Below are 16,964 nucleotides of genomic sequence, written 5' to 3'. Positions count from 1 at the left end.
GGCTACACTGCTATATTTTAATTATGTAAACAAAATGTCATTGGGAAAAAATTTATAGTTTTTCCATATTAGCCTTATTAGTTAATCTGAGGATATATAATTCATTATTTTTAAAACCTGAATCTTACATGCTAGTGAAAAACATTAATGAGTTGGACTAAACTCATCTTAATTTAAAAGTTAATCAAATTTTGGTTCTTATAGGCAATTGAAAATTCATTTGTAAATCTGTAAATCTTTGCATGCTATATTTACTTTTGATTTTTTGTTCTAATGAATCAAGGTTAATATTATATTTTTGTATTAAAAAAATCAAACATATTGATTATCTCCTTCCTCATTTCCTAGACCTTTAAATTTTAAAGTATCAGTTAAAAAGCTACTGTGAATTTCTTCTTGAGATGTTCAGCAAGCTTCACTTACTGTGGCTTGCAACTCGATTTCACAGAATGGTGGTTTGATATTAAAAAGGTGTAGATTTCCTGCTCTATGTGGTTACAGCTCTAAGTTCTGAGTTACAAATGAGATGAGAAGGCCAAACCAAATCTCTGCTTTGACTATTATATCATTGGACACTGTATAGGAATATTGCCTATGCTTTCTAGTTCCTTATTGCTAGTGTTTCAGATTGTACAGTTATACATTAGTTAAATATTAATTTGAAAGCATGAAGGGATTAGAGTCAATTATTATTTGAACCAAATTATCACAACTTTTTCTTTGGCTAACAGAATTTTTAATTTTGTTTGTATAATCTTTTTCATTTTAGTAACTTCTATTAAGAATTTGAAAATTTAGAATACCTTTGGAAATCTGTTGTCATTCTTGTAAGTTTAGATCAGTGTGCCCTCACCTGAATATAATAGGAACAGTGAAGAACATTATCTCTGGTTAATTCCTAGCAGTATTGGAACAGGTGTCCATCAGCCTCTGTTAGTTATTTTCTTATATTTATTATAATAAATAAATACAGTAAATATATATAATAAATACTTACATTCACTATATTTATTATATTTTATCTCAGCACCTAGCAGTTATTTCTAGGCAACTTTTATATTCTATCATTTGAGTATTTAATGATAGAAAATGATTGTGAATGGCTCCTATTTGAAAATTGTGAAAGAAAGTTAGTTGCACATGCTATGACACAGTGAATACGGCTTGACCTATGAGTAACTTTCTGTTTATATTTTTCAGTACAATAATACTGTAGATGGAGTTTATAAAGTTTTCAATGGAAAGGATAACATAAGCAATGTTGCCATAATTGAATCCTATAAAGGAAGAAGGTCAGTAACTCTGTGGTTTTGGTGTGTGTGTGTGTGTGTGTGTGTGTGTGTGTGTGTGTGTGTGTGTGTGTCAGAGAGAGGGGGGACGACTAGGCTATTCTACAGTACTATTAGTATTATTTTACTATTACTGCTAAGGCATGCATAACCGTCTATGAAACAGACACGGCTACAGAGCATCCTTGGCAATGGCTGTTTTTCCAGGCATTAAACCCTTCTTCATGTCACTCTCTTGTTCATACCAATCTGATTGACATTCGGCAGCACAAACACATGAAAGGTTTGCCTTTATTCATTCCCTCTCTTAGTCAAAGAAATACAGTATTAATTTTTATCATACTAGCATATCTAACATTACAGTGAATCCATACTATTAAGTGATAACAAATTAATACATCAATATGATCATGAAATAGGCAAATAGATCTTGTTGTGCCTTTTAAAATGAGCATATGAAATAAAATTTGTATATTGTGGTGATGTGTTCTAAATGAGTCCAAACAGGAAAATGTTTAATGAATCCAAGCACTTTTACAATTTCCCTGCCATGCCAATCTTTTTCTACTGATGGAAAATGGAATTAGCATTTCAAAGACAGTAATAAGTTTACACAATGCACAATATATCTATCACATTTGGAAAAGCAAAAGAACAGAATAGGTTCATGAAACCATACTTTTCTTTCTCACAGTTCCTCACAGTTCATCCTAATTATTCATTCCTAATAACTCATTCCTAATTATTTATATCTATAAAATGTAGAGAAGCCAAATAAGTACCAGGAGGAAAAAAAATCTGTCTTTTTTTTTCTATTCATGCCATAATTCCATGAAAAACACTAGAGGTAGCAGAATTAAAAGTGTAAGCGATTTTCTTAACCTTCATAACTACTGCTTACATAGTTCTAACATGCAATGAGTAAATGTTCACTGTTGTACACTTTTACTTCTAAAGAAGGAACTTCACATTCACATGCTTTTATAGAGAAATCTAGTGGAGAAAAGTAATTCTCTGTGTTTATTTCTGGGAATATCATATCAAAACTTGCATATTGAACACTGCACATATTCCTGGAGTTTTAGATTGTAGAGTGGTGTTGAAAAGGAGTGTCAATCACTGAGTGGGTTAGAATTGAATATGGTTGACCCATGAGGTTGTCATAGTATGCAGTTGATTTAACTCCATGTGCTCATGCTGCATATGATTAGCAGCACTTCCTTTAAAAACTTAAGCAACAGTATCTTGAGATCCTAGTAGACTAGCTGTATTTTAGGAGTGGACAGCAATAGTTTTTCTGTCACTCAAAATGGTTGAAGAGGATTCACAGGAATTTAATTCTATTCTTCTTAATCACTTCCATATATAAAAATATATTAGATTAATTAGATAATAAAAGATAAATAAATTCTGACACATTCTAATACTGGTCCCTGATAATGCTAAAATGGGGAAAATGTAAAACCTGCAGAAAGTACAATGTGGAAATGTAAACATTAAGTATTTACATATTTTGAACTATATGAATCAAAACACCAGCTACTAAGTTTTCTTCCTTTTTTCTCCCTTTCTATATCAGGATGAGCTTCTGTCAGGAGCTCCTTCAAGACATTTATTCTATCAGTATGAACACTGAACAAACTACCACATAATTCATTTCTGTCAAGAAAATGAATTCCTGAGTAGACAACTACATTCCTCTCATTTTTTTCCAGAGTTCTGTCTGTCTGAGTGGTTACTAATGATCTTGGCACTTAGCGGCTTGTAGTTTATGATCTGTCCTGTTAAGGCTTCTAGTACTTCATTTATTGAAATAAGATTAGAGGATTAAACAATCATGGATTGAATGATGTGGAATGTTTATTAAATTCTAGCTGTCATCACCTGTATTTTTCATTATGTTGATAAAAGTAGTGTTTCAATATTGAAAGAATAATGTGAATATTATGGGAAGTATTCTTGAAACAGGAGTATTTGTTCATCTAATATCTTTTATTCCTAAGGAATTTGTCCTACTGGCCAAGTTATTGCGACATGATTAATGGCACAGGTAAGAATCTTTGTTGTAATAACCACAATGAGAATATCTCACCCTTCTCCCACAAGTCTGCTTCCCTCCCAGCCAAAGGGATTCTGAAGGTAGAGGGGCAGTGCTAACCAGTCAGCATAATTGGAAGGATTTGTTTACAGGTAGGTTCAGAAAGGGGCTATCTCCTTAAGGTGACAGTACTTTTTAGATTAACCACAGAAGATCAGCCTTGTTGCATTGCTAGAAAAGTTCTGCATTATAAAAATATCTCACTTGGTGAGTGGCATCCAACAAGTGATTAAAAACAAAGAGGTATAATTACTAATCAGTTCTTCTCAATATTAGACTGATAACTTACATGTAAAGAAGGAAAACACATTCCCAAGTTAGATGCAGAGCTGAGGTGGAGGCATCATGATTGTAGAGCAGAAGCAACCTATTTTGCACAAGTTGCTCAAACGGAGTGAAAAGCAAAAATAAAACAAGGTTAGATGTCTACTATCAGTGAAGAATATGTGCTAAAGTGTATTCTCTAAATTAGATTTGTGAAGTAAGAAACAGCTAAAATCTTTGATATGGGATATAGTTAGATTGTGCTTATAATTGCCCTAAAGAAAAGCACAGTATGTACACACAATCCATCAATGTAAGAACTATGATTGTATAACACAATGCTAATCAAATATTAGGAAGTAATTTAAGTCAAAGATAAGCATTTAATTACTAAGAAGCACATGAATAATGTTTACAAAGTAGGTGAGGAACTACTCAATAGGAAAACGACATAATGAAGATAATGAAAGTTAAATAAAAAGGAGGCACAGGAGCTGTTTACCTTTTCAAAGGCATAATTGAGACATTCAGGTTTATAGAATTTTGTTCTGTCTCATAGGGTGGAAAAGCAGGAGCAATGGCATTAATGTTTTCCAAGGGTACTTCTCCAAATAAATTTTCAAGTATTTCAATAGTCCCATAAGCCTAATAATCCTTAGACAAAGAGAAATGTACTGTGCTATTCCTAAACAGTAAGGAATGTTTTGTGTATAAGGGAAAAACCATTAAGAACTCTGTGTGAAACTAGAATTGGTTTAACTAAAGATGGCAGAGCTTTGGTAATTTCTTAGTGTCAATGACAAAAACATCAGGCATGAAGCTGAGAATATAGAGGCAGTCGAAAGAAGGAAAAGGAGTAGAGATAGAGATGAGTAGATAGGGGAAGATTCTTGTGAGAGGGTCCCTTGCTATGGGACCAGGAGGGGGAAAATGGCCACTGAAACAAAGATGCCAATGTGTGACTATCATAATCTTCCTGCTATTTGAAGAACATCCACTGAAAGGTCTAATACACATTTAGAATGTTTCTTTTCAGAAAAGCATCTCTGGAAATGGGGAGATACTTTGGTTAGTAGACAGTTTGACATCCAAGCACAAGAACTTGAGTTAGATCTGCAGGGACCACAGGAACATACACGAACAACACATTGGAAATGTGAAGTGTCCTTGTAATTCTACAGCTGGGAAGGCGAAGGTGGGAGGATCCCTGGAGCTCATTGGCTGGTCTGCCCAGCCTATTCAGTGAGCTTCAGGACCCTATAAGAGACCTGGGCTCAGAAATGAAGATGGACAACCTCTGCCAAATATAACAAGAATGGTCTCTACCCTCTTTAGCCAGGCTCCACCGTTCAAATCGTCCTCAGCACTGTCTTCTAATCTCCTACTAATATAGCCCACTAAGCCCTGCTTAAAGCATTCCACTGCTTCTCTAGGCCAAAGTCCCAAAGCCTACATTCAAAAAACAAGTAGCATGATCAGACCCGTCAAAGCAATACCAACTCCCTGATACCAGCTTCTGTCTTAGTTATTGTTCTATTGTTATGACGAGACACTATGACATAGCAACTCATATGAAGGAAAACATTTAATTGAAGCTTGCTTGTAGTTTCAGAGGTTTAGTCCATTGCCATCAGGGAGGGGATGACTGCATACAGGCAGACGTGATGCTAAAGAAATTAGAATTCTACATCCTGAACTACAAGGAACAAGAAGAGTGGGACACTAGGCCTGGTTTGGGTACTTGAAGCCTGAAAGCCCCTTTAGTGATATACCTCCTCCTACAAGGTGATACCTATTCCAAAAAGGCCCTACCCCCTAATCCCTCCCAAGTAGAACCACTCAATGATGACTAGGCATTCATATTTAAGCATATAGGGGCCTTTTTTATTTGTTTGGTTTTGGTTTTTGTTTGTTTGAGATAGGGTTTCTCTGTGTAGCTTTGCCTGTCCTGGACCTCACTCTTTAGACCAGACTGGCCTCTAGTTCACAGAGATCTTCTTGTGAGGGCTGGGATTAAAGGTGTGTGCCACTGTTGTAGAATATTATTTTAAGATGTGTTACATTTGTTTATGCTGTGAAATGTTTGTTTAATGGTGCACAAATGTGTTGCAGTCTTTTATGTTGCATTTATTTAATTCTGTGAAACTGTGTTACTATGCCTGTCTAAAATACCTGATTGGTCTAATAAAAAACTAAACTGCCAATAGCAAGGCAATAGAAAGGATAGGTGGGATTGGCAGGCAGAGAGAATAAATAGAAGGAGAAATCTGTGAAAAAAAGAAGGAAGAGCAAGAGAACAAGGAGAGGAGGATGCTACAGACCAGCCACCTAGCCACCCAGCCAGTCATGAAGTAAGAGTAAAAGTAAGATATACAGAATTAAGAAAAGGAAAAAGCCCAAAGGCAAAAGGTAAACAGAATAATTTAAAGTTAAGAAAAGCTGGCAAGAACAAGCCAAGCTAAAGCCAGGTATTTATAATTAAGAATAAGCCTCCATATGTGATTTATTTGGTGGACCCCCCAAAAAGCAAAAACATTCAACAGTTTGGCATACCATCATGGGAGCAAAGAAAGCTGAACAACACACCACCACTACTCAGTTATGGGGCCATTCTTATGCACACCATCACTCCCTTACAGACATGCTCATGGGCCAATTTGATCTTGACAACTCTTCAATACAGGTTTACCACTCAGATCACTCTAGGATGCATCAAATTGGTAAAAGATAGCTAGGGCATCTGTTGTGATTGAAATGTGCTATGAGTATACATATATTTTGACAATGACAATGAAAAATATTTGATTATATATTGAAAATGATAACTTTCATATACTTAATAAATCTTAATAAAATATACCTCTTTATTTTGTGAAAGTAAATGTCCCACGGGTAACTTTAAAATCATATATGCAAACCGTGTTTTATTTCTACTGACTACATTGGAAAGGGAGGTTTTTAGACTTTTCTAGGGTTCACATTACATAAAAACACTTGTCACTGGTTGATTTTTGACAGATGCAGCCTCTTTCCCACCTTTTGTTGAAAAGTCTCGGATACTGAGGTTCTTTTCCTCTGACATTTGCAGGTAAGTTTCTGGAACGTAAACATTAGACTTTTTCCATTCCAGTCTTAAAGCAAAGAATGGGAAGCCTAATTATTTACATTGTTTGAAAAAATAGACAAATACTTCTCTTGATTTCTTAAGAATGAATGTGACAATATGGAATTAACATTTTTGTTTTTTTTTAAGTAGCCTATGCATTTCAACATTTTATAGTGCAAGCCATTTTTTGTCATTTCTGAGTACTTTATCATGTCTGCTGATAAACTTTCATGATACAGCAATCAAGTGTAAAGAGAATGCCTGATCTTTCTGAAGATGTCTAGAGAAGATGTCACATTTGTTACAGAGCTATGTTAATGATTCACACAGCAATTTTTTTTCCAAACTGGTGGGTTTCAGATTATACCCATGAGGGCTGAACCCCACACAACTACTTCTGGTCCCCAGTCCTGTCCCTAAATTTAGATGATACTATAGGCAATCTTTAGACACCTTGGAATCATTGCCATATATATAAAACTTCTGAGAACAGTGCTTCTTCACATAGGGTTAGCTGAAGGTCAGAGAAAATATTAATTGAGCTGTGACACAGTGAACTGGGCATGGTGGACATGGGATAAATGGTAGAGATCTGTTCCATGCACACACCCCACCAGGTGAGCAGCTCTTTCTTTAAGCTCTTTTCAAAAGATAGAAATTTCATTTAAATTGAGTACAAATAAAAAATTTGAGTAAGTCATATAAATATTTGTTGCATAGAAGAATTTAACTATGAGAAGCATCCCTGACATTTATTCCCCATTACAGTTCACACATAATCTTGACATTAGAAGGTTTTTAAGGACGAAAGAATTTATATTTCATACTCATGTTTTTAATCATGTTATGTTGTAAACTGTAAAAACAACAACATCAATAGGTTTCCTAAGAAGCTGACTCTTTTCTACGTTAAATCAAGAATATAAACTAGATTTAACAAAAAGAATCAGATCTCCAGAATGGGATTCAGGTGTAGCTGGAGAATTTCTTTCCAGCTCCCGCCAAGTCTCGCCAGTCCCAGAGCTTACTTATAAAAGAAACACACAGACTCTTATATTATTTAAACTGTTTGGCCATTAGCTCAGGCTTACCATTATCTAGCTCTTACTCTTATACTCAGCCCATTTCTGTTAATCTATATGTTGCCACGTGTTTTGTGACTTTACCTGTTGCCTCTACATGAAGCTCCCTGAACGGCAGCTGGTGTCCTTTCCCCTCTGCCTTCCTCTCCTTTTGCTCTCTCCTCTCTGCTAGTCCCACCTATACTTTCTATCTGGCTACTGGCCAATCAGTGTTTTATTTATACAGAGTGATATCCACAGCATTCAGGCTCCAAGTATGAAGCTCTTTCTTCAAATATCTATGTAGGTCCATCTACGCTGTGTTTGGATCTGATGTTGACCTTAAAGGAATCCCCGTGTACAGATTTGTTCTTCCAGCCAAGGCTTTTGCATCACCACTGCAGAATCCAGACAACCACTGTTTCTGCACTGAAAAAGTCATCTCAAACAATTGTACATCATATGGTGTGCTAGACATTGGCAAATGCAAAGAAGGTGTGTAGATGTGCTCATTATCAAAGTTCACATACATTTTTTATTTACTAATGTTTGGGAGTTTTATTCTTTTTAAATTGTTGCATTATGAAAAATAAGCCATATTCAGAAAGATAAGCATCACATATTTTCTCTTATACACAGAATGTAGAGTTAAATCTCACCCTCTTGTATGTGTTCATGTGTGTGTGCATGTGTGTGTGCATGTGTGTGCGTGTGCGTGTGCGTGTGCGTGTGTGTGTGTGTGTGTGTGTGTGTGTGTGTGTGTGTGTATGTGTATTTGAAACTGTAATGGGGACCACACTAAGGAAGGAAAAGTCTTAAGGTAGGGAAGAGACACCCATGAAATTCGTGTGGCAAGAAAGCTTAGATGAAGGCTGCTAGTGAGGCAGAAGAACCCCAAAGAAAGAGGATATGACATATAATGTAATATTTACCCATAATTCTTTTTTATTGAGCATTTGAAATTAAAGAAAACATTGGTAACAGAAGGTAGCTTTTGGTGGCAGTGAATGGTGCTTTCATATGCTTTTCTTGTTTTGAGGTGTCTGTTGTGTTTCAGCATTGCAAAAGTGAGTTACTGGGAAAACCACACTGGTATTATGCCATGTTGTTTTGATGGTTAGGGAAACAGAAAAATTCCCAGGGCACAATGAATTTCCTAACCATCTTCCATGGTTGTAGCTTTTTGCACTAAGAAAATGGAGAATAAAATTAAATAAGCTTTCTTTGTGTCCCTAAAGTAAGAAGTGAAAAGCAAAGACCTCAGAGCCATCCTTGTCTTATTTAGGTTCTCTGTACTACAGTGAAAATAAAGACAACAAATTACTGGAGACTTTCCGTGCTGTCACAGAACCAATTGAAGTTTGAGAACATGAATCAAGCCCATATGTATATTTTTCTAATTTGTTTAGAGTTGAACATTTGAATTCTGGAAATTAGTGTGTGAAGAAACAGACATCAACTGGCTGCTTAATAAAATGTCACAGAGTTTTATGTTGTTTTGCACAATAATAAGCAGATGTAATAATCTTGCCTCAGCATTTCAAAAACAACTATATTTTCATGTATGAAAGCTTTATCCTCTAGCGAATATTTGAAATGACATATGAAATGTAATCTATTTCCACTTGTCTCTTAAAATATGTCTTCAGGAAAGCCTGTGTATATCTCCCTTCCACATTTCCTACATGCAAGTCCCGATGTGTCAGAACCTATTGAAGGCTTAAACCCAAATGAGGAAGAACATAGGACATACTTGGATGTGGAGCCTGTAAGCCATCATTTTATTGATCTGATTTGGTTAATATTATTCTAAAAATTAAAGAAAATAATTTTATCATAATCTTCAATAATATGCTTAAGATCATTGAAACTGCTAATCTGAATAGCACTTATTTCTTCCTATTCTGATGTATAAATGACAGGAAATTCAATTTTGTTTTCATCATGTGAGACCTTGCAAGGCTTTTACTGACCCATGGATTCAGGAATTCTAATAATAAAAGTTAGTGCAATTACCTTACAATTTTATACATATCATCATCATCATTATTACACTTAACTGGCATTGCTTTTATGAGAAATCATTGCTATCAGAAATCAGAGATATTACGATTATATGTAAATTTCAGACAAAAGTCTATAATGAGAATAATGTATAACAGTTGCTATAGTACTACTATTAACATTTAAATTATCTTGATATTCATTTTGAAACCAGAAGGGAGACTATGGTTGTAGCTCAGTGATCTAACATTTGCCAGGAATGCATGCTCGGGGACTAGCTTTCAGCATTTAAGAACTGCAGGAGACACATTTCTGCTAAAATAGTAGAGTCTGTAACATTGCTTTTTACTGATATGTGGACTAACTAAATATTTGGACATATAGTTCAGGAACTAAAGTATCTGAGTTTTCCTTTTTATGTTCTTTTTTTACTAATGTTGATTTCTTCAAAACGAAATTATGTAGATTTCATAATTTAAAGGTGCCTTTAATGTTAGCTAAGACAAGAAAACTCACTCTCCCTCTCTCTCTCTGTCTTCATATATATGTAATATATATATGCACATGATTGCATGTATTTAAGCACAAAGTTTAATTGATTGTAATTTCCCAGCCTTAAAAAGTCTTCCATTTTAAATTCAAAAGGACTCTATTTGTGTCACAGAAAAGGTAAAATCTGACTATTAAAAAAGAATGTTTTAGAAGCTTGTAATTACTTAACTGTGCTTTTTTTAGATAACTGGATTCACTCTACAATTTGCAAAACGACTGCAGGTCAACATACTGGTCAAGCCAGCCAAAAAAATCGAGTGAGTCTCCTTAACCTTGTTGTTTCTATGCAATTAGTAGCATTTTCTTAAAAGTATGTGAGTAGATTAGTGAAAATGGAAAGAATGTCTTATGGTTTTTCATCATTATGCCATTATGCAATTATTAAATGCCTAGGACACTTTTTACTTGAATCAGATCGGGTGCTTATTGAAATGGCATTGAGATATTTTTTAACTACTGTTAGTTAAACTATACAACTATTTCTACTACAATAACTTCTAGGTCATATGCTTTCCTAGATTAAAATTTGTACCTATAAGCTAATACAATAATTAGAAATCTACATTAGATATATGAATGGAGAGTTTGAAAAACATCTGTGTTAAAATTATTTCACTGAACAGAACAAAATCAAAGAAGTTGAGCGATATTGCAAGACCAATTGAATTCTAGAAAATTTATTTATTCTAAATGTCTTTTACATTTGTATAAATATACCAATAATTATTTTTAATGTGTATTTTAGAGCATTAAAGCATCTGAAGAGAAATTATATTGTACCTATACTTTGGCTTAATGAGGTTAGTATTTTATTATTCATTAATAACAATTTTATGTAAAAGTTTTTGGTATTTAAAATGACATGTATATTATAATATTTGAGGATGTATTTACATTGCTTATAAATATGATCTTACACTTTGATATATCCATTAGGAAAACAACTAAATTACATATAAGTACTTTTTAAGTTTTGTTTTTTTTTCAGACACAAAAATAACTTTACTTACTTATTTTACTTTATTTACATATTTTATTTATCATACAATTAAAGAAAGAGACATGCATACATGTAACACCACAGAATTCAAGACTCAATGAATATAACAGTGGTAATAAAAACCCTATTATTCCTAAACACGACATATTAGAGTAGACTGACAATCCTATTGACTGATAAACTATTTTACTGTAAACTTCTAAACTGATTAATCACAGAATCAGAAAATGCATTGCATAAAGCATCAAAGCAAGTACAGCTGTTGATCTTTGCAGTTTCTCCCTGACACCAGGAAGCAGCATTTGGAAAGTTGTGAAATATTTCAAAGAATTCCAAAATCACATGAATGCTAGTAAACTGCTGAGTTGTATACAGCATGACCAAAGTGGGAAGGGAGTCATTACTGTACATTGGCATGTGCAGTATGTCTACTTTTGGATGCAAAGTGAATTTTACTGACTTTCTGAGGCAGCTGACACCTATGCATATGTTTAAAGAAGAGGATAGTATAGACTTATTTTATTTCATTAATTTACTCAAATAATGTTAATTGTTAACTTGATTACAGACTGGAACTATTGGTGATGAGAAAGCAGAAATGTTCAGAAGTCAAGTGACTGGAAAGATAAAGCTTCTTGGCCTGGTAGAAATGGTCTTGCTTGGGCTAGGAGTGGTGATGTTTGTTGCTTTTATGATTTCATACTGTGCTTGCAGATCCAAGAATGGAAAATAAGTAAGTGCTCTAGCTAAGTATGTATTCTTTAACTATTTTCATCTTATAAAAAATGGTTATAAATTAAGGCAAAAATATTTCTAGACATGTTTAGCCAACTATAATATCTTAATATATATCCCAATTTAGGATAGGTTTGTAAATTAAGGAACAAATGATAACTGAAATCATGACCACTGTAAAATTAACAGAAATACAACTTTTGTCCAAATTTAGACTTACTCATTTCTTTTTTATGACAATTATTGAAAATTACAAATAGTTCATGAAAATTATAATTACAAAATTTTAGTAGACTGAAATTCATAAGAGCAAGCCAAAAAGATGAAGATTCAGGAATATATAGATTTTGATGAAATACAGAGTTTAACAAAATATCATCATAAAACTTGGATGGCTGCCTATACATTTTAGGCATATATTTTCCCAATCATGGGATAATAATGACATGACATCCTGATGATGAACTAAAAATCACTATGTGAAAATTAGAATATAAAATTACAAGAAAATCAATCAATTAATTAATTGACTTGGCTAGTTTTAAAAAAAGTAGGTAATTGTAGCTAATACTTACAAGACTTGGCAAAATTGTAGAGGGTGTTCAATGCACTGTGATCTAGATATTAAGTGTCCATGATTTTCTACATAAACAGAAATGAAAGCCCAAACTACTTACCCTGGCCTAAAAGTAAAGTAACTTTGAATGAAAAGTTCTTAATCTCTGCACCCCCCAAATGTAGCATGGGTAGAAAACACTTGGCTTAAAAAAATCACAACTTCAAAATAAATCACTTTATTATACCTGAGTCAAAGATTGACCATAAATTGTCTTATGTAGAAAACTTTGATCTTGATCTCAGTAACTGATAATGAACAAATACTGATTATACTAAACATTTTACATAAATTATCCCATCATCCCTAATTGAATTTTATATGTTTCCAATGACCAGAATTAAACACTATGCTATATCTTCTGGAGATATTCTTAAAATTTTTAACAAACGCCAAATTGTCTATGTTGAAGTCTAAGTTAATCATATTAATGTTTTCAAAAATAGTATAGAAGTTAGTTACCAATACTTATTTTATGGGAAATTGAACATTTTTATTGGGGAAAGCAACTCAATATTGTTTTCTGGTTCATTTCTGCCACTCTTTCTAAAATTTGTTTGCACATGTGTTCAAAGTGCTAACCTAACATATACACATTTTAATAGTTAAATGGAGAGATGCCAGGGCAGTTAAAAGCATCATTGCTCTTCCAGAGGACCCAGAAGACAGCTGCTAACTCAAGTTTCAGGGCTTTGATGCCCTCTCCTGGCCTCCACAGTCATTGCATGCACATGATGATACACAGATTAACATGTAGGCAAAATACCCAGACACATGAAATGAAAACAGCTAAATCCATTTCTCCATGTCTTTTTTGGGGTCCCGTTTTCCAGGTAGCCTCACTGGTGATGTGAGTAGCAGTTCAGTCATCCTTGGTCCACATCTAGTATCTTCCTATGAGTGGGTACATACCATATTTGTCTTTCTGAGTCTGGGTCACCTCACTCAGGATGATTTTTTCTAGATCCATCCATTTGTCTGCAAACCGTATGATGTCATTGTTTTTCTCTGCTGAGTAGTATTCCATTGTGTATATGTGCCACAATTTATTTATCCATTCTTCAGTTGAAGGGCATCTAGGTTGTTTCCAGGTTTTGGCTATTACAAACAATGCTGATATGAACATAGCTGAGCAAGTGCTCTTGTGGTATGATTGAGCATTTCTTGGGTATATGCCCAAAAGTGGTATAGCTGGATCTTGGGGGAGATTGATTCCCAATTTTCTAAGAAAGCGCCATATTGATTTCCAAAGTGGTTGTACAAGCTTGCATTCCCACCTACATGAACAGCCTGGTCATGAGTGGGAACAATGAAGAGCGACGGTCGAGGGAAAGAGAGTGGGAGATCCTAGCTGGATCAAGAAAAGAGAGGGAGAACAACGAATAGGAGACCATGGTAAATGAAGACCACATGAGAAGGGGAGGAAGCAGAGAGCTAGGGAGGCCCACGGAGATCCACAAAGATACTGCCAGAAAAGACTGCTGGCAATGGACGAGAGACGGCTGGAACTGACCTACTCCGGTGATGGGATGGCCAGACACCCTGTTAGTTGTGCCATAAACCCCATCCAAGGAAGGTCTGAGGAATCTGGATGCAGACATCCATGGCTGGGCCCCTGGTGGAGCACTGGGAGTCTAATTAGTGAGAAAGAAGAGGGTTTATATGAGCGAGAATTGTTGAAGCCAGGGTTGGATAAAGCACAGGGACAAATAGCCAAACGAATGGAAGCACAGGATCTATGAACCAAAGGCTGAGGGGCCCCCAACTGCATCAGGCCCCTGAACGGGTGAACAGTCATTTGGCTTGATCTGTTTGGGAGGCAACCGTGTGTTGGTGCCGGGTCCTGGGCTTGTTGCATGAGTTGACTGAATCCTGGGACATATGCAGGGACACTTGGCTCAGTCTGGGAGGGGGGACTGGTCCTGGCTGGACTGAGTCTACCAGGTCGATCCGGTCCTCGGGGGAGACCTTGATCTGGAGGAGGTGGGAATGGGGGGTGGGATGGGGGGAGGGGGAGGGGGGCGAGAGTGGGAGAACAGGGGAATCTGTGGCTATTATGTTGAACTAAATGATGTTGTAAAATAAATTTACTTAAAAAAAAAAAAGAAAACAGCTAAATCTATTGCATGAAAAACATTATTTTCAATAAATACCCTCCTCCCAAAGTTAAAATACTTTAATATTTCCAATTAGCCTGACAGCAAGTTATGTGTATTCATATGTCTATAATAGAATAAAAGACAACTAAAATTGATCAAATCCCTGCTCAAGTACAAAAGCATGCCTATACAAGTTACTATTTTTCTTAATTACATGAATAACTTCATCATTTCTTAATGATCCTTAAATATAAGATTGTTTAGGTTCATATATGGCTAATCAATAAAAAGAATTAAAAGCTCCTAATGTCTTCATCACTAAGTGTCTGCTTTATTAATACTTTCCACTGTTATAGAGAAATAAATATTGCCTTTTAGAAAGCATTTCCCACAAAACAGACTTTTCCTTGGCAATAACTTGACTGTGCTAGGCTTAGAACTATGAGGGGCAGGTTGCTGAAATAATCATTTTTGAACATTCAAAAAACTATGTCTCTGATGAAAACTGTGAACAATTGTAAAAGGAGATAGTTATATAGAAAGGAATATAGAAAAATGTTAAAGAGAATGTGGTTTACTGCATATATTGTGAGGAGAACACACAAATCTCAGTTTGAATGTAGTGACATAAGTGCCTCTTCATGGAAGATGGTCTTGAGTGTATTGTGATGCTTGGCAGGAGATTTAATTAGCTTCCCTCCCTGGTCTTCTTATGCTCAGCTCCTGGAAGTTAGGATTCAGCTTTTGCTGTGTCATTCTTGAATGGGAACATATGTCCCCTTAATGATGAAACTCTTAGGGGACTTCTCTCTTTAGCTTGAAATATTGGGCTCCATTATTGAAAGTGTCATATCTTGGATATGTATGAAAAGATTATATTAGATTTTCATTATCCCACTGTTTTCTTATTGGTAATGTTTCTTTTTCTTTACAGGTAGTAAATGAGCCTTCATTTATGCACCGGCTACATGAAGATCTTTGATAGAACTAATCTACAAATGGAGACTTAATATATGCTTTGTTTTTATAAAACACACCTCTCTTTAGTTGAAGAAAATGGTGGTGTTCTCTCTCTCTCTGTGTCTCTCTCTCTCTGTCTCTCTCTCTCTCCATATATATATATATAAATATACATATATATGAACCAAGCCAAATCATATTTCAGAAGGATTAATATGTCACTATAGCCTATATTTTAAAAAGTCCAGCACTTTATAAAGTCCATCGTTTGTAACACTGAGTGGACTTCAGTTTCTGTAGAACCAGTTATTCTTGTTTTGTTCTGATTTATTGATGTGCTCCCTGATAGCAAAGTTCAAGAGTATAGATTCTAAGCAATTGTTCTTTTCCTCATTGGAGGGAAAACACCATCATATATGGGTGTCACCTTCATTTACAGCAATGATGGGACTGTCGGCACATATATCTCATAAGGATGAAACATTTTGAAAGACATTCAAGAATGAAGAATGAATAATTGGCACATGAGTCATTGATTATATATATATATATATATTAGGTCTCTTTCTCTTTGAAGTCCTTGGCACAGCAAGGTCAGATATCACAGATATTTTTTACGTTCTATCATTGAGCTTATACGTTTTGCCCCTCGCCATGAAATGGACATCGTTAACACACTTTAACTCTTCATATTTAAAGCACGTTGTCATGTTCCATGCTGCAGAGCTTTCAGAGACTGAGTCGGTTTTCCTCTTTCTGCTCAGCTGCAACTAATGTAACCTCGGAGAGCTGTTATAGTATTAAGAGATGTAAATGATAATAAAGGAATTATTTTGTGGAATATTACAAAAGCTAGAATGTGCTTTAAAATGTATTTGTGATAATATCTTCTGCTTCCACAGTTACCTAAAAAGGACTAGTTTCTAATATTAAAAGACATTGTTCCTTGTAAATTTTTGTCTACTTCCTATTGCATCACAAAATGTCAACTTTCTATGGAAGTACTCCATCTGAAGCCATATATCTTTCTGAACTATTTAACCACTCTGCTGTGTCTTGATCCAATTGTAAAAGACATTTGGTTTTATGTTTATAGTAGCATTGTGAGACTAGAGGTTAATTTCTTTCCAGTGGGAGACACATCAATAGGTTATTCTGCTTTCTTTAGCAGAGTGGCCTA

The 16,964-nt window shown here is 34.9% G+C and overlaps 1 protein-coding gene across 6 annotated transcripts in view; it reads left to right on the top strand.

Annotated features, from left to right (window-relative positions):
- Cd36 (CD36 molecule) overlaps positions 1–16,737 on the top strand; it is a 74,523-nt gene extending 57,786 nt beyond the window's left edge. For all 6 annotated transcript variants that reach the window (XM_028891329.2, XM_028891328.2, XM_028891326.2 and 3 more), the window contains 9 exons: positions 1,201–1,292; positions 3,293–3,339; positions 6,670–6,739; positions 8,126–8,313; positions 9,468–9,586; positions 10,558–10,631; positions 11,120–11,174; positions 11,943–12,107; positions 15,759–16,737. In XM_028891329.2, coding sequence (XP_028747162.1) covers positions 1,201–1,292; positions 3,293–3,339; positions 6,670–6,739; positions 8,126–8,313; positions 9,468–9,586; positions 10,558–10,631; positions 11,120–11,174; positions 11,943–12,107 — 810 coding nt within the window. In that variant the 3' untranslated portion in view covers positions 15,759–16,737. The remainder of the gene's footprint in view (positions 1–1,200; positions 1,293–3,292; positions 3,340–6,669; positions 6,740–8,125; positions 8,314–9,467; positions 9,587–10,557; positions 10,632–11,119; positions 11,175–11,942; positions 12,108–15,758) is intronic.
- Positions 16,738–16,964: the final 227 nt, after the last annotated feature.

This window comes from Peromyscus leucopus, chromosome 3 (genome assembly GCF_004664715.2).
Source record: "Peromyscus leucopus breed LL Stock chromosome 3, UCI_PerLeu_2.1, whole genome shotgun sequence".
NCBI classification, from domain to species: Eukaryota; Metazoa; Chordata; class Mammalia; order Rodentia; family Cricetidae; genus Peromyscus; species Peromyscus leucopus.
Note: the sequence above shows the minus strand (reverse complement) of the source record. Positions and strands in the feature narration are given on the sequence as shown.